Source organism: Oncorhynchus nerka, linkage group LG7, assembly GCF_034236695.1.
Source record: "Oncorhynchus nerka isolate Pitt River linkage group LG7, Oner_Uvic_2.0, whole genome shotgun sequence".
In the NCBI taxonomy this organism is placed as follows: Eukaryota; Metazoa; Chordata; class Actinopteri; order Salmoniformes; family Salmonidae; genus Oncorhynchus; species Oncorhynchus nerka.
Window position 1 is genome coordinate 40,137,222 of NC_088402.1, and position 24,852 is coordinate 40,162,073.

General features: G+C 44.4%; 2 protein-coding genes across 3 annotated transcripts in view; one reads left to right on the forward strand and one right to left on the reverse strand.

The window, feature by feature from the left end:
* Positions 1 to 14,245, forward strand: part of LOC115131653 (voltage-dependent calcium channel gamma-6 subunit-like) — a 43,197-nt gene extending 28,952 nt beyond the window's left edge. Inside the window, exons 1-5 of one of the 2 annotated variants that reach the window (XM_029663524.2) lie at positions 1,928 to 2,030; positions 4,431 to 5,328; positions 6,022 to 6,096; positions 6,997 to 7,134; positions 12,714 to 14,245. In XM_029663524.2, coding sequence (XP_029519384.1) covers positions 4,914 to 5,328; positions 6,022 to 6,096; positions 6,997 to 7,134; positions 12,714 to 12,937 — 852 coding nt within the window. In that variant the 5' untranslated portion in view covers positions 1,928 to 2,030; positions 4,431 to 4,913 and the 3' untranslated portion in view covers positions 12,938 to 14,245. Of the gene's footprint in view, positions 1 to 1,927; positions 2,031 to 4,430; positions 5,329 to 6,021; positions 6,097 to 6,996; positions 7,135 to 12,713 lie in introns of those variants that run through there. The other variant, XM_029663525.2, reaches the window with a different exon arrangement.
* Positions 14,246 to 16,234: 1,989 nt separating this feature from the next.
* On the reverse strand, positions 16,235 to 24,269 carry LOC115131654 (voltage-dependent calcium channel gamma-4 subunit-like). Its single transcript, XM_029663527.2, has 5 exons — positions 23,976 to 24,269; positions 23,263 to 23,490; positions 20,031 to 20,114; positions 19,292 to 19,432; positions 16,235 to 18,693 (listed from the first exon to the last, which is right to left on the reverse strand). Exons 1-5 carry the CDS (start codon positions 24,004 to 24,006, stop codon positions 17,876 to 17,878), a joined length of 1,302 nt encoding a protein of 433 aa, XP_029519387.1. The 5' UTR covers positions 24,007 to 24,269; the 3' UTR covers positions 16,235 to 17,875.
* Positions 24,270 to 24,852: the final 583 nt, after the last annotated feature.

A 24,852-nucleotide genomic window follows, 5' to 3' on the forward strand; every position in this document is an offset into this window, starting at 1 on the left:
ACATCCTTCCCTCCTACCTTCCTGGAAGTAATCAGAGATATCAATTAGTTGGATTGGTGAAAGTAACGGGGTGGTAACATTTCTTACACCTATCCAATCACGTATAAATCTCTGCTTGCCTCAAGGACGCAAGGAAGGAAGGATGCATTTCAAAGATATTTGAGGAAACAAGGAAGGAAGGATGCATTTCTGTATTCGAACACGGCCCGGTCTCTCTCATTACTTATCACAATGCTGAGCACATCTGACTGCAGCATTCTGTCACTGACAGGAGAATTACTTCCCTACGTGAATGAACGTTTCCAGTCGCATAACGACCAACTCTGTTGAAGCACAGTCAGACCAGAGAGGTCACAACTACCCCTGCGTTGCATTCTTATAGACTAATATGTTATTATGTGGGCCCAGATATACATACCAGCAGAACATGTATTTTTGTTAAACAATTATTTGTTCATACAGTATACGTCATTTTTTAATGCAAAACCCTGTGCAATAAATACATTAAACAAGTCAATGAATCAATTCAGGATCACTGTTTTTCGACTGGCTTTAACTGATTACCCTCCTCCTGTCTTTCAGTGTAGCAAGGTTTGGAGACAGTCATCCCTGGATTCCCTCTATGACCTAACTACATAGGTCTTTCCCCCTGATCGGGAGTTGTGGTATGGTGTTGAGGTCCTTATGCCTATGTTGTGTACTGTACAGTATGTGCTTCAGGACATAGGATCTGAACGGTATGTGCTGGTAACAGCCATCCCCACTGCACTCACTGTATAAGGTTCTGCATTGGGCAGTGGCGGCATAAAAGATTTACATGCATGATCACATTTTTCTTTCAACTTTCCGATACAGGAGAAAGTGACATTTACTTTTGAGTCAACTTGATTTTGAGTTTTTATAAATCATTCCCAAATTGTCTCCCTGGCAACAATTGTAATAATGTCACCTTTAGAATGGAAGAAATCAAGTACATTTCTAAAATGTCCCCATTTCTTCTTCCTCCTACCAAGAGGACGCCTTCATCTAGGGCAATGTACAGAAGTCACACTTACTTTTGCATAGCCGCTTTATATAGCCGCTTTAAAATAGACTTTGCATTAACTCAAGCAATACAGGTTGGATCTTGCTCAAGGGTACATTACCGTTAAGTGATATAGACCCTGTGAATAGATCCTGCAAGTCCAGTTGCTTAGCTGTAATCAGATAATACTGTCTCCTACACAAACCCAGACTGACCATGGATAAATTGTGGGTTTGAAGTTGTCAGCAGAGGCAGAGTATTTGGTTTGCCCCTTGCCGTTACTCGATCTTGCTCCACCTACGTCACACCTTCAAGGCTATATGCAGAGTTTCTTTTTTGAAGTGTTGCAGCCACAATTCTTTAATCAACAAAATACTAGCAGAAGCCCCAGGAATTTACCTCCACCCCCTTTCCTGACATAACCTTGTCGGGGCTCCAGTGCCTCTAGTTCTTTTTTTTAATGTCATTAACAGGTGGTTGTCAAAAATAGAATGAAGAAACACACACACCAAACTCTCTCGTGTACACGCACTCTCTCTCTCACTCAGACAAACACACTATCAGGTGCAGGCACACGCAAACACACATGCACACACACACACACACACACACACACAGTAACGGGTGCATGCTCACACACACACATACTCACGCACGCACGCACACACGACACAGAGTGATATAGAGACCACACACTCATGACGCATATTCTTGCAAATACATTTGACAGGGGCCAGCAAAGACAGCCAGTTCCAGCACAACCATACGTGCATATGTCTAAACAAACATATACACTTTCAAACACCACGTAGGCATGTGGCCACATAGTTACTAAACCCACCCATTCATCAACTCTCTGCAACACACGGCTACTTTGGCCTCCACCCTCTTTCCACTGCCCATACCTCCTCTCCTCTCTTCCTCTGCAATCCCTCTCTCGCTCACCCCCTCTCCTCGCCTCGCCCTATTTCATTCCCGAACTGAACCACACACACACACCAAGCAGGTCAGCAACTTCTTCATATCATTGTTATGATTCGTACCGTGGTCATGACTAAAGTCTATAGCAAAGCAAAATGAGTAGAAGTTAATTCATTTGTGTCCGTTGTAGATTTTTATTGACAGCGCTGAAAAAAATAAACTGAATTGCTTATGCTCAAATGGTGGCCTTGAATGTTGCTCTGGGGTCTCTGCATTTGTTGCCGTTTGTGTTTTTGCTGATTTCAATTTCATGTTGATCACACTGTTGTATATTTCAATGGTTATTGTAATTGAATATGTTTATTTGAATGGGATCTTGCGAGGCACTTTAAGTATTCAGAACTGAATCATAGAGGACTGTTTTGCATCTGTAATTGTAATCTCTATGGTTCAGAGCTTCCTCTCATTAAGCTGTCCATTTGTATACCATGCGAGGTTAACAGTAATGCTGTGCAAATATTTGTGATGAAACCTTTTCATTGTCTCATTTTTAGTTGGCATACTAGTTGCTTAGACTTCTTTGTAAGGTAGCTATGTGTAGGATAATTACTACTGTTGTCCCATCTTTCAGTCTCCAGTAAATATAGATATAGTTCTTTAAGATGTGTAAGTGACTTTAACACAACGCCGACTTAAATGATAGTAACTGAAGTAACATGTGCATACCAGTGGAGGCACCTCAGAGAATTTAATAAAAATAGTGGAACAACAAAAAAAACTATCATTTTTAGATTAAACTATACAAAATATGTTCACGTCACCAAATAATTAAAACACACAATGAAGGTCTACAGTAGCCTAAGCAGCACTCTGTAGGGTAGCACCATGGTGTAGCTGGAGGACAGCTAGTTTCTGCCCTCTGAGTACATTTGACTTCAATACAAAACCTAGGAGGCTCATGGTTCTCACCAACTTCCATAGACTTACACAGTAATTATGGCAACTCCCAGAGGATGTCCTCCAGCCTATCAGAGCTCTTACAGCATGAATTGACATTTTGTCCACCCAATTAAAGGATCAGAGAATTAATCTAGGACTAAGAGCATAAGCTACAGATTGCATTGCAGTGCATAACTTGTGGTGAGTAGTTGACTCGAAGAGATAGAAAGACAATAGTTACAGTTAACAAATAAATTTCTTCCAAATTGAAGATGGAGAACGAGAGAGCTAGTTTTCGTAGTATTTTTTTCACTTTCACTTACAGTATTTAGCTAGCTAGTTTAGCCTACTCAAAGACCCGGCTCAAACGGAGAGGGGTGCAAGATTAGCTAGCTGGCTAAGGCTATCCAACACTGGAAGTCTTCCAAGTCAAGGAAGGTTTTATTAATTTATTGCCACCGGGGCCTGCCGGTGTAACTGCTAAACTTATTGCTAACTGTACATGATTGTAGCAGGTTGACTAATGCGTTAGTTCTATTAGCTATGTCGACTATGGCGTTAGATAATATAATGACAACGATGTAGGCTGTGTGTAGCAGTTAGCGGTTATGTTATGGGTTGGCTTGAAAAAAAAAAATCCGCCTGGTCACAGACAGCTAATGTGTTGTGCACTGAAGTCCGCAAGTGAAGGAAAAAGGTGAGAGACGAGTAGCGCGCGTAGATGCGAAAAGGAATTCAACAAACAAAGTGATCATGCTCTTTGTTTATGGCTGCTATGAAAGTGAACTGTGTTTGCGTGTGATCAGGGGTGTATTCATTCCTCCAATTCTGTTGAAAAATGTTTCTTAAACTGAAGCAAACGTGACGAAACAGGGATAGACATACCTGAATTTGTCCAAAAGCAACTCTCGTTTTCAACTGTAGGACTAATGATTACACCCTAGATCAGCAAACGTTAGATGCAGGCAAAAGTGTGTGCAAGGCGTTATTGAATGTAACACAATCTGCCACCATGATTACAAAACATTCTCTCGACCTGTGCACTTATGTTGTAAACTTTTATTCATAGGCTAGGTTGTAGCAACCTCATGATGGGTATAGGTGAAATTGGAGTATCATGTAGTAGCCTAAACCTATCGATGTTACATTGAGCTGGGTGAATGAAATATGAATGACAGTCATCCAATATGCTGTAATAGAAATAAGGTCATGCTCATAAACATTTTTTGTGTCTGCCCTCATCTTAAAACGGTACTGACCTCCACTGGTGCACACAATATTTGCTATGAAAAGGTGAGAAAGTATCAATTTAGCACTCATTAACATGTGCTGGTTCAGACTTTATATCCAACCATGCAGTTGGAAAGTATTCTTTGCAGCATCAAAATTATACTTGCCATGTTGGATTGGATCAGACTCTATAAGGTGACATGGCAGTTGTTCATTTTAGTTTGTACTAACATTGTGATGGATTAAAGTCAGTAGATTTTTCTTCTATTGATGTTAAAACTCATTGTTGTTGTTTTTTTCTTGGTTTTTCTTCTAGAATAAGCTGTGTTCTCCCTCCTGGCTTCTCCTCCATATCGCTGTTTCCCGACATTTACACGGAAGCTACCTCTCTTTTTGATCTTTTTTTCTCTAATCTTTTGAACCATTTTTCATGATGACCCGCTCATTGCATACTTCTTACAAACCACCTTTTACATCAAGCTTTCGATGTCTGGTGTTAATACCTAACTATTACTGATTTGTGCCGACTCAAAAAAAAAAAAAACACAAATATATATATTTTCTGCACTGATAATCCTTAATATGCCTTATCCTTTTTTTATGGTTGGTTTGGTATGTTTGCTTTATAAACGGAGTCAGTGCTGCTAAATCCCATTTCCCTTCTTTCCCTGTCTACCATCCTTTCTATCGCTCCACTGCCACCTCACCATATAAACCCATTCCCTGTCTCCTACACTCTCTACCTGTCTTTATCCATTATTCATATATATTTTTTTCAATCGTAAACATCTGAAAAGCCATGTGGTCCACCTTCTTTCTGCACGAAGAGGATGGCAGGCCAATTCCACCAGGGGCGGGAGTAGGAGCCGGAGCAGGTACTCTGGGACTGACCGGTGTCATGGGTGGCAGAGGGGCTGGGGCTGGTGCTATGGGAGTTAAGCGCCGTGCAAAAGCGTCAACATCAGGAGGCATGAGCGACGTCCAGGAGGGCAAGATCAAGCTGGCGTTCTTCGTGGCCATCGTGGGTGTGGTGTTGACTGTCTTGGGCTTGGGCACAGAGTATTGGGTGGTGCTGTCTCCGCCCAAGAACTTCTACAACAACCAGACATGTCTGGCAGCACACTACGGGCTGTGGAAAGGATGCACCCGGACTCTGTGGGTGGCTGACATAGACCCTGAGCGAGAGAGCTGTGGGCCGGCTGAACTGCCCGGAGGTAACTGCTCTGGAGTTGCATGAATAGGCCTACATTATTTTGTGTTAACCAAACGGTATCCACTCAAACTCATGCAATCCAATCTGTACAAAATCACCTATCAGAAATCACAGACCCATTTTTTGCATACTGCCAAATTGTGTAAACCAAACCGCATTCAAAACACTCTCTTGACAAATCCTATGGCCCTTTATGCCAGATTTTAAAGGGGCAGTTCAGCCAAATTTAACGATCCCAAATTTCAAGGCCAGAAGTGACAATTATATCATTACTTAGCTATAGCCCCACCGTTAGTTACGGCTAGATATCAGTTATTTGTATTGTGGCCATAATCCAATGACTGGCCTTCAGGTGTAGACTGGGCACAGATGGACTGCAATATACATTTACATTCTGTAGAGATAGATGCTTACCTTAAACTCACACACGTATTACCCACAAATACTGTACTAAAATGTCTTACTAGAGAGGGCCGTCTATATGTAGAATAAACTACCTTGTATCAGACTACAAGATGCCATAACACTAATTGCATAGAAGACATAACCTTGGCATTGTCATCGATGTGCACGAATGCATAATAATTAGTGTGCCGCAAGCCGTATGAATCGCAATAAGATTATGGTGATGTGCAAGTTGATAAGGTCTCCATCTGTTTCAAATAAGTTCCTTGTCTCTCCCTATCCCCTTTAGAATCTAACTGCACCTACTTCAAGTTCTACACCACTGGAGAGAATGCCGTCATCTTCCAGAAGACAACAGAAAAGAGTGAGTCAGCTTGTCCCCTGCCTTCTTTCAACCCATGTCTCTCCTTGCCCACCCACACACTTTCTTTCTTCCTCAAGTCTGTCATCTATGTTGCACTGGGTCAGCCATTGACTGCAGTAAGTGTCTAAAATGTATTCCACCTACTCCTTTTACATTATAGCATTGAAGTCAGTAAGACTGTTTCTTCATGGGTCAATGTGGGAAAATTGTGAAATCCTTTAAATTTTTTTCGTGAGCTCTAAACCAGAGGTGTCATGCGCCACATTTTTTAAAGAGGGGCACGTATTTTTCTTTGGATTTATTATGCGCAAAATAAACTATCTTCTGGATGTTTTGTTAGTTTATTGAAACTTTGGGGCATGGGGGCATGATGCCCTACGTGTCAGGAGTGCGATGTTTAACGTTTCTATTATCCTCTAGGCAAGTCGGTAACTCCTAGGGCAGCATTTCCCAAACTCGGTCCTGGGGAACCCAAGGGGAGCAGATTTTGTTTTTTTGCGCTAGCACTACACAGCTGATTCAAATAATCAACTCATCATCAAGCTTTGATTATTTAAATCAATTGTGTCGTGCTAGGGCAAAAAACAAAATGTGTACTACTTGGGGTCCACGGGACCGAGTTTGGGAAACGCTTCCCTAGAGTATATCAGTGAGGGGATGTACCAATATCTGTGAGAATTACAAGTGGATGCAAGGACTTTACCTTTTGTAGATTGGCCATTTTGAATAAGGTTGAACTTATTTGGTTATTTTACTTACCTTAGTTGAATGAACTCATTGCAAGTCACCCTGGATAAGAGGGTCTGCTAAATGACTCAAATGTAAATGTACCTGGTGCCAGTGTACTATGAATAATGGAATGTACCTGTATCAAGACGAAAACCGTTTCTCTCTTCCCAGGTCTGAATGTGGCGGCGGCCATGATGGCCCTCTTCGGTCTCTTCCTGATGGTCACAGGGGCCATATGCATCACCACAGCGCTCAGCAAAGGAGAATCATTCTTCCTCAAGGCTGCATCGGTTTGCTTCATTCTGTCAGGTGAGTGAGTAGACATATGGCAGCCATGGTGACATACTGTACATGTATAACTACAATGATTAAATGTTACTATTTTGACATGTCTAATGAGACCTTGGGAAGAGCTCAATTGCATACTCCTCGCGTCCTCTCTCCTCATCTCCTTCTCCAAACCCATTAGAGGAGAAGGTCAGAGGGGAGAGACCTCTGGCTTTTTCATCCAATGGGTTTTGAGAAGGAGATGAGAAGAGAGGAGCGAGGACATGAGGAGTACGCAATCTTCGCCATGTTGCTAACAAGTTTGAAGGTACAATAAGACCCAGATGCAGACAATGTTGAATTAACAACCGTTTAATAATCCAACAGGGGCAGGCACAAGACAAGTCAAGGGCAGACAGGGGTCAGTAATCCAGAGGTGGGGCAAAGGTACAGGACCGCAGGCAGACTCAGGGTCAGGGTAGGCAGAGATCAAAAGTCCAGAGCTAGGGCAAAGGTGCAGGACGGCAGGCAGGCTCAGGTGCAGGCAGAGTGGTCAAGCAGGCGGGCTCAGAGTCAGGACAGGCAAGGGTCAAAACCAGGAAGGTGAGAAAAAAGAGAGACTGGGGAAAAGCAGGAGCTGAGAGAAAAACCCTGGTTGACCTAGCAAACAAGACAAACTGGCACAGACAGACAGAAAACACAGGTATAAATACACAGGAGAAAATGAGGAAGATGGGTGACACCTGGAGCGGGGGAAATCAAAGACAGTCCTACCTGGGCGCATATCTGGTTGACTGGAGTGTCGGCATTGAAAAGGCCTGGGTCCAGGATGTCTCTGGCGGGGACCCAACACTTCTCCTCTGGGCCGTAACCCTCCCAGTCAACCAGGTACTGAGACATGGGTTGAATTCTGGACACATGAAGGGTGGGATGTATACGAAGGGTACGGGGCAACAGAAGATGAACAGCAGAGGGGCTAATCATTTTGGAGATGGGAAATGGGCCGATAAACCGGGGGGAGAGTTGCGGGATTCCACCCGGAGGGGCAGATAATCATACCTTCTGCCCGAGACGGTACTGGGGAGCCAGGGTCCGAAGGCGATCCACTTGTCGTCAATACCTGGAAGTTGTCTTGAGGAGGGCTGACCGGGCTCTCCTCCAGGTCCGCCGACAGTGGCGGACAAACATCTGGGCAGAAGGTATGCCGACCTCTTCCTGCTGCTTGGGGAAGAGCGGGGACTGATACACCAGGGAACACTCAAACAGAGATAGGCACGTAGCAGAGCAGAGCAGGGAAGGGTATTGCAGACGTATTCGACCCACACCAGCTACTGGCTCCAGGTGGTGGGGTTGGCGGAGATCAGGCAGAGTAGTCTCTAGATCCTGGTTGGCTCGCTCCAACTAGCCATTGGACTGGGGGTGGAACCCAGAGGACAGGCTGGCCGATGATCCAATGAGGGTGCAGAACGCGTTCCAGAACCGAGACGAGAACTGAGGCTCCCGGTTAGAGACCATGTCCACTGGCAGTCCATGGATTCGGAAGACGTGCTGCACCAAAGTAGGCCACCGAAAGGATTGTCGCACGAAGGCCAAGGTTCGACGGGAACCCAGGTGGCAGGAATGGGCCCACTTCAGGGCCGTGGAGCGGACAGCGTCAGGCATAAACATTAGTACCGCTGCCCCTCCCAGACCTGTTTTCCTATACCCCAGCTGAGTACCATCACCGGGCACGAGACAGGGCATCCGGCTTGACATTCTTGAACCCTGGCCGGTAAGAAAGGGAAAAGTTGAACCGGGTAAACAGCAGGGCCAATCTCGCTTGCCTGAAGTTGAGACACTTGGCGGTGCGGAGATACTCCAGGTTTTTGTGGTCGGTCCATACAATGAACAGAAGTTCCGTCCCTTCCAGCCAGTGTTCCTCCAACGACATCTTCACTGCGAGAAGCTCTCGATTCCCCACATCGTAGTTCCTCTCCGTGGCGTTGAGTCAGTGAGAGAAGGTGTCGCAGGGATGCAGCTTAAGGTCCAGGGCAGAACGTTGGGATAGGACAGCCCACTCTGACATCCGAGGCATCGGCCTCCATCACGAATTGACAGGAAGGGTCAGGATGAACCAAGATAGGAGCAGTGGTGAAGTGGTGTTTGAGGTCCCGGGAACGCCCGGTCAGCAGCAGAGGACCACGTGAACAGGACCTTGGTAGAAGTGAGTGCAGTCAGGGGGGAAGCCAGAGTGCTGTAAACCCGGATAAAATGGCATAAAAGTTGGCACATCCCAGGAAACTTTGCAGCTGCACCCTGGATGTAGGCTGAGGCCAATCCACCACCGCTCTCACCTTCCCGGGATCCATCTGGACACTCCCAGAAGAGATGCTGTAACCCAGAAAGGGGATGGTGGAGCAATGGAACTCGCACTTCTCCACCTTCACAAACAACTGATTCCAGAAGACGAGGATGTCATGTGAGCAAGGGGAGCAGAAAAGTTCCCCATATGGCCCACCAGAGTACTCGCTCCTACCGGTGAGCCTGGTATTTTAAAGGACAAGATGACACAAAATGACCCAAAGTCCCGTAGTACAGACAACTCTTCGCGTTGATCCTGTGTTGCCGTTCCGCTGGCGACAGCCCAGCTTTGCCTCATTGCATAGGCTCGGTAAGCGGTGACTCAGCCATCTTTGGCAACTCTCGGGCGAGGTCGGGAAGCCTCGGGTTCTCTTGGCAACGGGACCGCCAGGGACTTCCGGGATGACTCAGAGGCAAGGTGGAATCCCTGGACGTGCAAGCGAAATCGAATTTCCTCTCCCTCCATCGTTACCGTAATCGCACATCGATTCAGATGGTCAAAGCGATGAGGGAATCGAGATCCGTAGGTAACTCCCGAGCAGCAACCTCGTCCTTGACCTCCTCCGAGACGCTGTTCAGGACCATATCGAACAGCGTTTCCTGGTTCCAAGCACTCTCCGCTGCAAACTTTGGAATTCCCCCTCATGGTCTGCCACACTGTGGGACTTCTGCCGAAACTGGATTAGCTTCCGGGCAGCTTCTCTCCCGGATAACAGGGCATCAAAAACCTTCTTCACCTCTCCTACAAACTCAAATGCAAATGGCCGGCTGAAACTCAAATGCAAATGCAAATGGCCGGCTGTGGTTCCCATACAGTAGTAGCCCAGGTAAGAGCTCTACTGGACATCAACGTGATGAGGTAGGCTATCTAGGAGCGATCCGAGGGGAAGGAGGAGGGCTGAAGCTCGAAGATGAAGGCACACTGAGCTAGAAACGCCCCGACAGGTACTCTGCTCTCCATTTAAGCGTTCCGGTGGAGGTAAGCGGAGCTCCGGAGAATGGAGTGACCGATGAGACTGCACTGCTCACAGCTGAGTTACTGAGAGGCTGTGGGGTTACCACCATGGTAGGCTGCCTCGCAGATAACCCACGGAAATGCTCCAGCAAAATGTCCAATGCCCATTCATGGCGTTCAGCCAACGTTTGGCCCCCCCTCCATAAGGCCACAAAGCAATTCCTCGAACCTACCAATGGTGGCTCCTTGGGAGGAGATGGCGTTGCGCAGCTGGCCCGGGTCTGCTGGGTCAGTCATAGCCAATTCGTACTCTCAGGTTTGAAGGTAAGACCCAGATGCAGACAACATTGAATTAACAACAGTTTAATAATCCAACAGGGGCAGGCACAAGACAGGTCAAGGGCAGGCATGGGTCAGTAATCCAGAGGTGGGGCAAAAGTACAGGACGGCAGGCAGGCTCAGATAGGGCTGGGTGGTATACCACATTTGACTATATACCGGTATTTATGCACGGAATGGTTTGGGTTTTTACTTTACCTTCTATAACTGTATTTGAATGTTTGGTTTGTTAAATGTGATACACCGTGTGTAACGTCCATTTTTATAGTTCACTCCACTTCTTGAGTCATCCCTCTCCACTGTCTCCAAACCGCTTTCCACACAGACCTAGTCCCACCCCCTGTCACTCAAGGAGCCAATTTGTTGTTGCTTGACCACGAGACACTTTCATTCAGTCTGCATGGTCAATGCAGCACATGCACAAATGTTGATGACAATTGTTTCCAGTTGTTTCCACTTTGATCTTAATATAAATCCACAATATTAGTTTGTGTTTCTTACATCTGCAAACAGCTAGTTTGTATTTTCTTAGCGAGTTAAGCTAAATCGTGTTGGCCACTAATGCTAATCGCTAGTTAGCTGGCTGATAAAAGTCAGAGCAAACGTAGCTAGCTAATACAGTCTGATACCAGTACTGGTGGAGGCTTAAATCAGCATGTTGTTTGTGCAACAGTATCTTCTAAATCAAAGAGGAAACGGGCAAAGCATGAATAGGAGGAATAGGCAAAGAAATATGTTGGCTATATGAATAAAAAATGTATGTAGCCAAAGATTATAGGGTCCCCTAGGAAACACTGAACATCACTTTGGTTCCTACCCTGTCACAATAACTTGTCCATGGCATTTTCATTAATTGTCAAGTCAAACAACACTGTATTCAAAGTGCCCACTATTATTTATATTCTAGCTATATAATTATAATAAACATTCTATTTCAATGATTCCAAAAGTTTTGATCTAAATCGGTATTGCAACATTTGGTTAAAAATAAGGCCTAGTATTTTTGTCCATATTGTGGCAGTGTGGAAATGATTTCAAATGAGTGCAGGAAATGCAGAAATTGAGGGCAATGCAGGAAATAGTATTATTATAAATTATTAAGTTGAATTGAACAGTATCAAACCATCTGAATGGAGAAAGACCCATTGAAATCATTTTGAATATATGTGTTGCCACTCTAGGGTCACGCACTACTCAGAAAGCAAATGTAGAACTTTAATTAATCAAAAATATAAAATACCATCAAATACCGTCATAAATTTGAAAAATATCATATGATATGATATTTTGGCCAAATCGCCCTGCCCTAGACTCAGGGTCAGGGTAGGCAGAGGTCAAAAATCCAGAGGTGGGGCAAAGGTGCAGGACGGCAGGCAGGCTCAGGGGCAGGCAGAGCGGTCAAGCAGGTGGGCTCAGAGTCAGGACAGGCAAGGGTCAAAACCAGGAGGGCGAGAAAAACGAGAGACTGGGGAAAAGCAGCAGCTGAGAGAAAACCGCTGGTTGACTTGACAAACAAGACGAACTGGCACAGACAGACAGAAAACACAGGTATAAATACACAGGGGATAATGGGGAAGATGGGTGACACCTGGATGGGAGTGGAGACAATCATAAAGACAGGTGAAACAGATCCGGGGGTGACAGTTGCAGAGAGTTTGGAGTCATTTAGGAGTCAACCTGTGCATGCAGCAAAAAAAAGCTACCGGTACTCAACACTTTAAAAAACCATATAGCCATTATTCAAGGGTATCAAGGGAGCTCACTAATTAGATACATAGGGCATTAGTCATGGCATCTGTACAGTCCTGATATACTCTGATGCTCTGGGAAGTAGATCACAGTTATCAATACCACCTCCACCATCCCACCAGTAAAATGTATTTACCAACTCCACACACACCAAGCCCCTGATATCTCTCTCTTTTGTGCTTTATCCCTCCCTTTCTCTCTCTCCCTTTCTCTGTCACTCTTTCCTCCTCTCTCTTAGGCCTCTTGATTCTCCTGTCTCTTATTGTTTTCAACCAATCAGTACTCTCCTTCCTAGCCAGTGACCACTCGGTGCCGTTGCATCATGAGTTGTCTTGGTCAGTATCCTGTGTTGGGTTTGCAGGGGCCATTCTTATTTTGGGCGGAACCCTCTTTCTCTTGCTTGCGCTACCATTCAGCCCCTGGCGAAGGTGTTTTCCCCCCAAAAATGAAAGTGATAGCTAGTAGCGAGGAGGAGGTATTGCACTTTATCTGTATTGTCTTATGACTGTTGAGAAATGGACGGTCTCCTGCAATTTTACATTGAATCATTTGAAGTTGTGTAAAGAGGGGTTCAAGTTGTTCATCGTCTTGGATGTTTTTTTCTCTCCTCATTTTGCATAAATCAGTAGGTCATTGAAGGGACACTATACTGTTCTTGACTTATGAAAGGTGAAGAATTAACGCAATGCCAAATTACTTGTGTGCTACTTGACAGCAAACGTTTTCTCACATTGAATGTGCAAAATGTAATGTGCCAGTATGTTCCCCCCCTTCTCAAGTGTGAAATTCAATTGAATTCAAAATCATTTTAAATGAATTGAACAAAAACAACATTTTGCAGTTGTGTTTTGAATTGGTTAACATTACTTCATTATTTTTGCCAAATCTTTGATGATCTTCTGATCGACAGTCTTATTAGAGAGTATAATCCTTAAGGATAGTAATTGGGATTCAGATGTATTTCACAGAATGAAAGTACAGTTCAAAAATTCTAGAGTTTCTAGTAAATAAATACATACACAATCTCATGATACTGCAATGTTTTTACAACTGCCTTTAATATACGAATGTGTATATATCAAAGAGACATTAGCCTCTAAATCCAAATGTTTTCAAGATTAGTCTACGTCCCAGGCCATCATGTTTGTGAATTCAGTTATATGTCACAATATAAAAGTAATGTAAAAGACAAGCACCATGTAAATTCCAGATATGCAGAGCTTCTGTTTTCCATTAAGTTGTGTAGTGTAAGATGTGTGGACTCCTATTGACATTAGACTACTTTCGAAGTCTAAAATTTGATTTTGGAGTCTAATGTCCCTTAAAATTTTAGATACACCATCTGCTCTGGGTGTGTGGGTGACTATATTATAGAAATTACAATAAATTATTAAAGCAGCACTGCCTAAAAACATCACTGCCTGAAAGGACAGGCAATTTCATCGTAAACCCTATTCAAGAGACAGAGGCTACTAACCAGTTATATAAGGTTGCATTGTAAATACACTATTCAAAGTCATATGAGCCTTTAGTGTTGTAAATGAATAACGTAAAAACATTTAATGTGTTCTGTGTAACCCAAATGTCACACGTTTATAAATACTGTAAGATTTTGTATCTGTTTTGTCTTTTTCTAGTGAGATAGTTGTCAGAGGTAACCTGTGCATATCTGTATTTAAATGGGTATTGAAGGGTAAATTGTGTCTGTGGTTTTCAATGGAAATAATTGCGTATGTAAGACTTGATTTATTATTAAATGTGAAGACAACATACTGTGTCCCTTTCTTGTGCGTTTTTCTGTCTTTTTTCCCACTCTGCCCTCCTCCATCATTCATCTCTCCATCATCTTCAACACACATCCCAGGCACCATCTTGACCCGTTTCCAGCTTTCTCTGTCTCCACTGTCTCCCACATGTTGGCACCCTCTGCCGCTAAATTTGGAGCGTGGTGAATCCTGCTGAAGTGGTTCTAAGAAACACAAACCTTGGATTCAAACTGTGATCCCCATCGCCAACATTGTCCAATTCAAACAACCCCCCCCCCACCACCACCACCACCACCTCCCCAACCACCACCTCAGCCCACCCTTCCCACAAGCTTTTATTTCATCTTACTTGCTGAAGTCAGTCCAGTCTGCTCCTCATGTAGACCTATCATGTGTCTCTATAAATGCCACACGCACTGTCACTCATGTCTCACCCCGCCTCTGGTGGCTGCTGCTGTGGGACGCGGTCCAGACGATTGGTGGTGGAGTCTGTGCTGTGTTAACCTCTACCCTCGTTCTCCCCCTCCTGACCTGGCCAACTTCGCATGCAGCCCTGAAACACAAATCAACCATCGCTAGACACCTGACACTCGGCCCAAGCTGTATATATAGATGTTCGTTTTCAAATGAAGCCGTTGCTCTCTTCTGAAAGAGTATGTGTGGGGGGGATCCGGTGGTGGATGGTGGTGGGAGTGCTTCTCTGAAATCCTGTTGTTGACGTGTGTGTGTGTCTGTGTGTGCGTGCGTGACGGTGTGGGTATGTGAAGTGTGTGTGTCTGATCGTTTACAATGCATTTGCTTGCAAGTGTGTATAGCCTGTATATGCTTGAATCCGGGTGTGTGTGATGGCGATCGTGGGTGTTACGACCTTATGTGTGTGTCAGCAAGGATCAAGAGGTAATAAGAAGAACTGGCCTCTCTTGACGTTACCAAAATAGAGGAGGCCCGGCCACCTCGTAACTCACCTTGTTATGATGGTAGTACTGAACCAGCAGGGTTTACAGGTCTCCTGTCCATGTCACCGGTCCCTCTTCCTCCTGGGGTGCTTTCTGGGGACGAGGGGCACGTTGACATTTGTCACACTATCGTGCCAACCCAACCCAATATATTTTATTTTCCACATTCTCCTTCATAGCAAGGTTCCAGTAACTATGATTGATGCGTAACCAGACCAGCACAGTACAGAGTGGATATCTGAGGGCGAGAGACCCACAGAGACTGCACCACCAGGGTCGTGTTCAGTAGGGAGAAAACATTTTGAAACAGGGAGATATTACCTGACCTTGTCCAATAAAAAAAACTTGAATGTTTTATAACGTTTTGCTAAAGTGTACCCTACTGAACACAACCCAGGGCTCCCCAGAGAGGAAGGACTAATTAAACTCCCCAACTAAATCACACATTAACTGTGCACTCCATGCTCTTGAACAAATAGAGCATCCCTCTCCCTCCCTAGCTTCCTTCCTCCTCCAAAGTCATTACTTTAATGAGATTAAAACAGTCACTTTCCCCCTGGGCAGATCGTCTTCATCATTTCCATCCCAAGAGTGAAGAGATTCAGCGTTATTCAATTATTATTAATTAACTGCCTTTGTAGTCATGTGTTAAGGAATTCTGCTGCTTTCCTGGGCCTGGATCTCTCTTAGCCCCAGCTTTCATCTCTGTGACCTCTGACCTCTGATCCAATACCAACTGGACAATCAAGGTCCCCTGTTGAGGTATTGACGAGACATTACACTCTAAAATCATGTTTTTCAGATGTTTTCTGTTACCTCAAAAGTGGTCTTCTGTTCAGATGAGTCCATGTCCCAGGTTTTGTATCTCCAGCTACAGTATATGAATGGAAAAGATGAGCACCATGTAATTACCAGATATGCGGTGGCAAACATTTTGACATTCATTTGTTATATTACCATCTTGGTTATATGTTAAATAACACACTCCACACAACCCATTTTCATATATAAGTTTATTGAATGTATTTTTTGTAGTTCTTTTTGAGGCTCAGAATTTTGTATTGCTTAAACATCACAAATGTCCTTAGTTTGACTCATGTGCAGTAGAGTAGAAATATCATGTACCATGAAGAGATTGTTGTCTTCTTCACTTACAGGATCACAGCCCGCTAACCCCAAAGTAGGCTCTTTAAAGCAGTTTAACTGGTTTTGCCTCAGGACCCGGATTAAACCAGGTTGTCCCAGTCACAACCCAATATTCGCATAGTGTATATAAAATGTAATCTGGAATGTATTTTTGATGCTAAGGAAATAAGTCAAATTTGCCCATATTCTTGATGAAGAGTGTTGATAAGCTCACTGGTTTGAGACCACAAAATCAACTAAATCCGCTAAATAGCCCTGCTAGCTCTATTTTGAAAATACTATGCTTGAAGAAAAATATTTCAGAAATTCAATTGTTTAATCACTTACTACCTGGTTTTAGTCGTTTAAATTCAGACTGTGACCCATTCGACCCCAAATTTGGGTCGAGACCCATCAGTTGAGAATCTCTGCTTTAACGAATAACATTAAGAATATATACCATCGCTAAAATAAATAGGTTCATATAAAGTCTATAATCTAATACACTTGTCATAAACAATAAAAAACACAGATTAGGCTATGTTGGTTATATCTGTATTAACAAACAAAAAAATTGCCTTAAAAATAATAACAATAAGTATAACAATAATAATAAGTGACTATTATTATTATAAATAATAATAATAAAATAAATATATATTTAAAATGAAATATAAATACAATATTACACTCATATTTGCGCACATGCTTCTCGCCTGACACCATCAGATTAAGTGTGATGGAGCTAGATATCAAGGAACATTTTCAACTTTAAAGAAATACAAAAATACAAAAATCATAGTTCAAATGTACAAATTTACCCTGCATTTACGATTACGAGAATAAAAACAACAGCAATGTGATAATATTCAAGAAGTTACAATCTTTACACTCTTGTAACCTGGCTATGATAATCAAGCACTCGGAATGATAAGACAACCCAAAGTTTACCACTATAGACATATTGTGCATTTCAAAATGAATATATACTCAATAATATTGTTAATAATACATTTGATATTCTAGTCAGTGGAATAGATGTATTCATAGTAGTCAAAAACAGACTGAGATGGAGTGATAGGGCAGGGAATGGCCAACTATTCTCTTTCAGTTATCTTACATATTTCTACAGCCCTATTTGGTAACACTTTACAGAAGCCCTGTCATACAGTCCTCGAAATATCAGTGTCATAAGCAGTCATAAACACGAATACATTAGGTAGTCAAATACTAGCATGTCGCATACAGCAAGTATGTGCAAGCTACCTATGCAAGCTAACTACAGAACTTAGGCCACCGTATGAGCCGTCATGACCGTGTTAAGGCAGTTGTCATGAATTTACACTAGTTGTCGTGACTGCTTATAAAATCCGCAAAGTCATTGTTATGTATGGCAGCGAACAGTAGGCTTTACCAGTAGTGAACGGGAAAGCGTTACTTGTTAAGTCATTGTTATGGCAGCGAAAAGTAGGTTGTGCGACAGGGATTTACTGTAAAGCGTTACCCGCCATTTTGCCCTCCACCTCCATGGCTCTTGCTCCTATCTCCGAGGCTCACACTGGCGTGGTTCTCCTGTTCAGCGTGTCCGAGTCGGTGTCCCTGTTCCGTTTGCCCCCCAGGCGGTCCAGGGTGCCCATGCCCCTCTCTCTCTCCATGGTGCCAGTGGGCAGAGGTGGCTGCTGGGGGGTAGGACCGGAGGACGACAAGGTATTCAGGGGCGCAATGGCAGTGGCTCCGACGGTGGAATTCTGGCCCGCCGCAGAGAGGTTGGACTTGGAGAGAGAAGGCAGCGTGCCGCTCATCATCACCCCCACTTCCTCTTTGGGGAAGTAGTTGTGCAGCTGGTAGAGGGAGGCCCGGTCCACGGTGCCGTAGAGGGGGGGTCCCCCGCCACCAAGACTCCCCATCTTGGAGTCCCGGGTCAGGGTATACATGGAGATATCGCCCCCTAATCCTCCACCAGCATGGTGCGGGTTTGGCAGGGTGGCAACGGAGAAAGGCGGGGCAGACGGCGGTAATGCAAAACTCTTGGCGCCTGTGGGTGAGGTGTCGCAGGGGGAGCGTGGCGGGTCGGAAGAGTGCGAGCTGGAGTGGGAGCGCCGGCGGAAGCGATAGCTGGGCAGGCGGAGCATGGCGTGCGTGGTGCTCTTCAAGAGTTCGGTGCGAGAGCGGCAGCGCAGCTCCTTGTTCTTCTCAATGTAGATGTTGACAGCCAGGACACCCACCATCTCAGCCAGGATGAAGGAGAGGCCTCCGAAGTAGAAGGACCAGCCGTACGAGTAATGCCACTTCTTGTCCTCGTCCTTCTTGGGCGAGATGTCGCTCAGTGCCGCAGAGATGTACACGATCACACCGATGATGTTGCTCAGGCCTGGGGGAAAGAGAGGAAGTGAAAGGTTATAATATAATAATAATATTATAATATAATATGCCATTAATTTTCTCTGAGCTTTTCCATTGGGGGGTGGGGGAGCCATCTCAACTTGATTACTTCTCTTGTGTAATGTCTCATTGACCCATATCTCCACTCAGGAGGTAATTTATCCCATAATACTAAATAAACTATCTTTATCCCTACTGCTGTGTTGTGCCTCGTTGACCTGAGTCTCCACTCAACGGATGATGTATTTGGGAAATCTAAGCCACAACCAATATCATTAACATTAAATGAGTTATGAGGAGGGGAAAACAACACAAAGGTGAATATCATGGATGGATGAAAGGATGAGGAACTTCCTTGATAATAACACTATTTACAAGTTAAAAAGGAGAATTAGTTCAGAGACCATTGAGAACATTTAAGGCCGAGTAGGGCTATTGCATTCCATCTGAACAAGAGGAAAATGAATATGGGACACCATAGAGCATGATTTTAACTCCAGGACTAGGCTTCAACTGTGTCCGGGAAACCCTCCCCATGTGTACTAAGTAATAGAGAAACAGTCAAGACCAAGACACCAGCGCCTTACCAGCAGCCACAAACAGGATGCCTCCTCCTAGGATGATATTCCTCTTGCTCTTGTAGAAGCTGCTGGATGCAACACACATCGCTCCCATCAGGAGGAGTATAGCACTCAGGATGGGGAAGATACTGGAGGCTCGGACCACACCTGCAGATGGATGGGGGTGAAATTGTCCTTACTTGCTGATCTAAGGTCAGTTTTATGTTGACAGTGGTTGGTGGTTATAGTTATCATTTGGGGATCCTAAATTCTAGCTGATCCTAGATATGTGCCTATGGGTATCTTCTACCTGGAGCTCTGCTTAGATATTACTTCCTATCCTCTGATAATATTGGAAGCGACTGCAACCTTTGGTGTCATAACCTGCTGAGCGTAGCAAAAATATATTAAAGATGAATGATTAAAGCTGAAGTTGTGAAGGTGACATTTCAAGCTGCATATGTGACTTTGTCACCATCTGGAGTAAAGTAATGTGCTACAATAAGCATTTACAGTATTCTGTAACACCTTACATAAATGAATAAATCTATCCTACATTCTAATTCCAACCAATGTTCTGGTTTGATTGGAATATCCTATTGCTTTGTCATAATTCCCTCTGTTAAATGATAGATACTCATTGAGTTAGCTTACTCATAACCCTGCACCTGGGCATTCACTGCTGCTGTTTCCCAGGTTTTTCTTTTCAATTCGACATCACATCTCTCTAGTGACATCCTCCCACTGCCCACGTCCCCTTACTCACGCAGGAGATACTCTGCTGCATCCTGATCATAGTCTGCATCGTCCGGGAAATGATTGATCTGAGAACACACTCCTCTCTTCAGCCCTGAGAGAGAGAGAGACAGAGAGACAGACAGAGAGAGACAGACAGAGAGAGACAGACAGACAGAGAGAGACAGACAGAGAGAGACAGACAGACAGACAGACAGACAGACAGACAGACAGACAGACAGACAGACAGACAGACAGACAGACAGACAGACAGACAGACAGACAGAGAGAGACAGACAGACAGACAGACAGACAGATAGGCAGTGAGACAGAGACGGACAGAAAGATGGACAGGGAGACAGAGACAGAGAGAGAGATACAGAAAGATTGGAGAGAGAATAGGGAGTATTAGAGAGAGAATCAGATATCTGGGGCTTGGTGTTTGGACATATTAAGTATTAATTTGAATCCCTTTCCAAGTCGGTTAAAATAGCTCAAACATAATGTATTTTTCATGACAGTCATATGAACCCCCCCCCCCCCCTTGTACTCAGAAGAAAACAACAGACTAAATCAACAAAAACGTTCTATAATAATCAAGGAGCCATAATCAGTGGTTTCAGTATGTTGAGCAGACACCACAAATATGATATAAAATGGCTGTGTTGTTGTCCTCTTTTGTTGAAGCTGTCTACCGCAAATGGAGAACCACTCCATCAGACTATCACCACTGACTCATTGCTCATAATTGCCCTTTTTGACATTCGCTAGTCTCACATAGCCATACCTCCACAATCACGTCATTGTCAAGCCTGGTTCTCGATGAGGCTAGTTTCTCGCAGACTGCAATAGGTTAGATAAGCAGCTCTTGAAATGAGCCTTCTCCTACTGACTGTCTGCCACTGCCCACTGGATGTCCTCTGAATCAGTGGAGGCTACTTAGGGGAGGACAAATCATAGTAATGGCGTGGTCTCAAACACATGAAAACTATGTCTTTGATACCATTCCATTCACCCCATTCCGTCCATTATTATGAGTCATCCTCCCATCAGCAGCCTCCAATGCTCTGAATGCACTCATCCAGGTCTCACTGTGTCGGACTCCTGCTCGTCGAACATCTCATTCCAAAATCATAGATATTAATATGGAGTTGGTCCCCCCCCCTTTGCTGTTATAACAGCCTCCACTCTTCTGGGAAGGCTTTCCACTAGATTTTGGAACATTGCTAGGGGGACTTGCTTCCATTCAGCCACGAGCATTAGTTATGTCGGGCACTGATGTTGGGTGATTAGGCCTGGCTCACAGTCTGCGTTCCAATTCATCCAAAAAGTGTTAGATGTGGTTGAGGTCAGGGCTCTGTGGAGGCCAGTCAAGTTCTTCCACACCGATCTCAACAAACCATTTCTGTATGGACCTCGCTTTGTGCATGAGGGCATTGTCATACTGAAACAGGAAAGGGCCTTCCCTGTTGCCACAAAGTAGGAAGCACAGAATCGTCTAGAATATCACTGTATGCTGTACCTTTAAGATTTCATTTCACTGGAACTAAGGGGCCTAGCCCGAAACATGAAAAACAGCCGCGGACCATTATTCCTCCTCCACCAAACTTTACAGTTGGCACTACGCATTAGGGCAGGTAGCGTTCTCCTGGCATCCGCCAAACCCAGATTCATCCGTCGAACTGCCAGATAGTGAAGCGTGATTCATCACTCCAGAAAACAAGTTTCCACTGCTCAAGAGTCCAATTGTGGCAAGCTTTACACCACTCCAGCCGACGCTTGGCATTGCGATCTTAGGCTTTTTTTGCGGCTGCTCGGCCATGGAAACCCATTTCATGAAGCTACTGACGAACAGTTCTTGTGCTGACGTTTCTTCCAGAGGCAGTTTGGAACTCAGTGGTGAGTGTTGCAACAGAGGACAGACCATTTTTATACAATACGCGCTACAGCACTTGGCGGTTCTGTTCTGTGAGCTTATGTGGCCTACCAATTCACGGCTGAGCCGTTGTTGCTCCTAGACATTTCCACTTCCCAACAACAGCACTTACAGTTGAACAGCTCTAGCAGGGCAGAAATCTGATGAAATGACTTGTTGGAAAGGTGGCATCCTATGATGGTGCCACTTTGAAAGTCACTGAGCCCTTCAGTAAAGTCATTCTACTGACAATGTTCGTCTATGGAGATTTCACGGCTGTGTGCACGATTTTATACACCTGTCAGTAACGGCTGTGGCTGAAATAGACAAATCCACTAATTTCAAGGGGTGTCCACATATTTTTGTATATATAGTGTATCTCACTGAAGAAAGCATCATAGCGAGCGAAATCAATTCATACATTGTTCCCCTGGCCTGAGAGGATGAAAGTTCAATATGTAACTAGATGTAGAAGGCGAATGTTAACAATATACTGAACAAAAATATAAATGCAACAGGCAACAATTTAAAAGACTTCACTGAATTACAGTTCATATAAGGAGATCAGTCAATTGAAATGAATTGATTAGGCCCTAATCAATGGAATTCACATTATTGGGAATGTTGTTCACAGATACCTTAAAAAAAAGCACCGTGGATCAGAAAACCAGTCAGTATCTGGTGTGACCACCATTTGCCTCATGCAGCGCGACACATCTCCTTTGCATTGAGTTGATCAGGCTGTTGATTGTGGCCTGTGCGAAGTTGCTGGATATTGGTGGGAACTGGAACACGCTGTCGTCCATCCAGAGCATCTCAAACATTCTCAATGGGTGACACGTCTGGTGAGTATGCAGGCCATGGAAGAACTGGGACATTTTCAACTTGTGTACAGATCCTTGTGACATGGGGCCATGCATTATCATGCTGAAACATGAAGTGATGGTGGCAGATGAATGGCACGACGCCATACACCTGGTCTGCGGTTGTGAAGCCGGTTGGACGTACTGCCAAATTCTCTAAAATGACGTTGGAGGCGTCATATGGTGGCGAAATTAACATTACATTCTAGTGGACATTCCTGCAGTCAGCATGCTAATTGCACTTCCATCAAAACTTGAGGCATATGTGGCATTGTGCCGTGTGACAAAACTGCACATTTTAGAGTGGCTTCAGAGACGTCAGATCCACACGCACGCACACGCGGACACACACACACACACACACACACACACACACACACACACTGAGCCATTCATCTGACCCCACCAAAACTCTGGAAATACACTGGACCCCCATCACCCCTCCCCCTCCACACCTCCCCACACACGTCTAGTCCTCCCCTTACCCTCCAGACAGCAGATCCTCCAGAGGCCAGAGTGTGTGAGGGCTCCAGGGTCTTTCTTGTCCTTGTTGTTGGGGTCGTCCTGGGAGGAGTTGGCCGTGCTGTTGCAGATGAAGGCCCGTGCGTACAGCCAGTAGTCCGTCCCAATGGCCACCGCCATCAGGGAAAAGGCTGCAAACGCCCCCAAAGTGGTGAGGACAACCTGGATCCCCTTCTCCCACCACACCATGACTGGGCCGGAGAGAGAGAGAGGGAGGAGAGGGAAGGAGGAGAGAGCGGGATGGAGAAAGAGAAGGAGAGTTGGTGAAATAGTAAGGACGCCTGAAAGCTAGAAATCAAGAGCATTGTCTTGAATGGTGTGGATTTGTTGGTTGTTTCCAAGGTAACAACCGATAAAACAAAATGTACCCGATATTGAGCTGTATGTCAAAAAACGTGTGTCTCGCTTTCATTTCAATTCAATAGGACTTTATTAATCCCAGAGGGCCAATTACAAAAACACATTGTCAGTGCTTTGTCTTTCTGATGACTTTTAATTGTTTTAATACAAAAGCACATTTCGAAAAAGGGCAAAAAGACTTAGTCTAGTCTAGTTACAGAATAATGACTTGGGTAAATCATATTGTTGTCTTTTGAATCCAGGCATCTGTTAAGTGTGTATTTTCTTAAGTGTGTGTGTGTGTTTGTGCGTGTGTTTCTAGTGAAATGTGTGTTACCTTGGGGCATGCCTCTGCCTTTTGCCTCCATGTCTGCAGCTTGCTGTTCCTCGTCAGTGAAGAGTGCGCCTTCAGAGTCCCCTCTGTCCAAGCGCCATCCATCGACCGCTCTCCCGCTCTCGTTTCCTCTCTTCTCTCTCGTTCCCCTGTGTGTGTGTCTCTCTCTCTCTGCTCCCGTGTTCTTCCTCTTTCACACTCTCTGGTTCGTCTGTATGTGAGCGTGGATCCGCAACTCACGGTTCCGTCCCTCTTCTCAGTGGGTGGTCATGGCACTGGCAGGCATCTCAGTGTTGCTCCTGTGGGGAGAAGAAGAAAAAGAAAGGATGGAATAAATTAATGTGACGTGAGAGGGAAGCCAAGTAAAATGTTGTTTCCGAACCTTACAAAAAGATAAATCATTAATAAAATTGTGTTTGTACATTCTGCGATGACAGACCAGAAAGGAAATAAGCTGATCCGTTTCCACATTTCATACTGAGAGAGGGATATATAAAGCAAGAGGGAACGGGAAAGAAGTGAGAGAGCGTGCTCTATCCATTGCCATGGCAACAGCAAATTCCAAAGTCTAGGACGGAACTGAACACGGAGAGCGAGAAGGGAGTGGGGGGTGAGGGGCAGTTGAAACAGCTGAGTGGATTTTGCCGACATTAAACCAAATATAAGTACCAATGCTGAAGACCTCAATATAATATATATTTTTAATAGAGTGAGTAATTGAAGGTACTAAGCTAACATATGGAATTGTTTTAAGATGGTCATATCATGGATCATTTAGATAATAGATTTTTTTTATTTTAGGACCCCTTTAGGTATCCCAAGAAAATCCCAAATTATATTTGATAAAACATTTGTTTAAGTTTCCTGAGTGGCGCAGTGG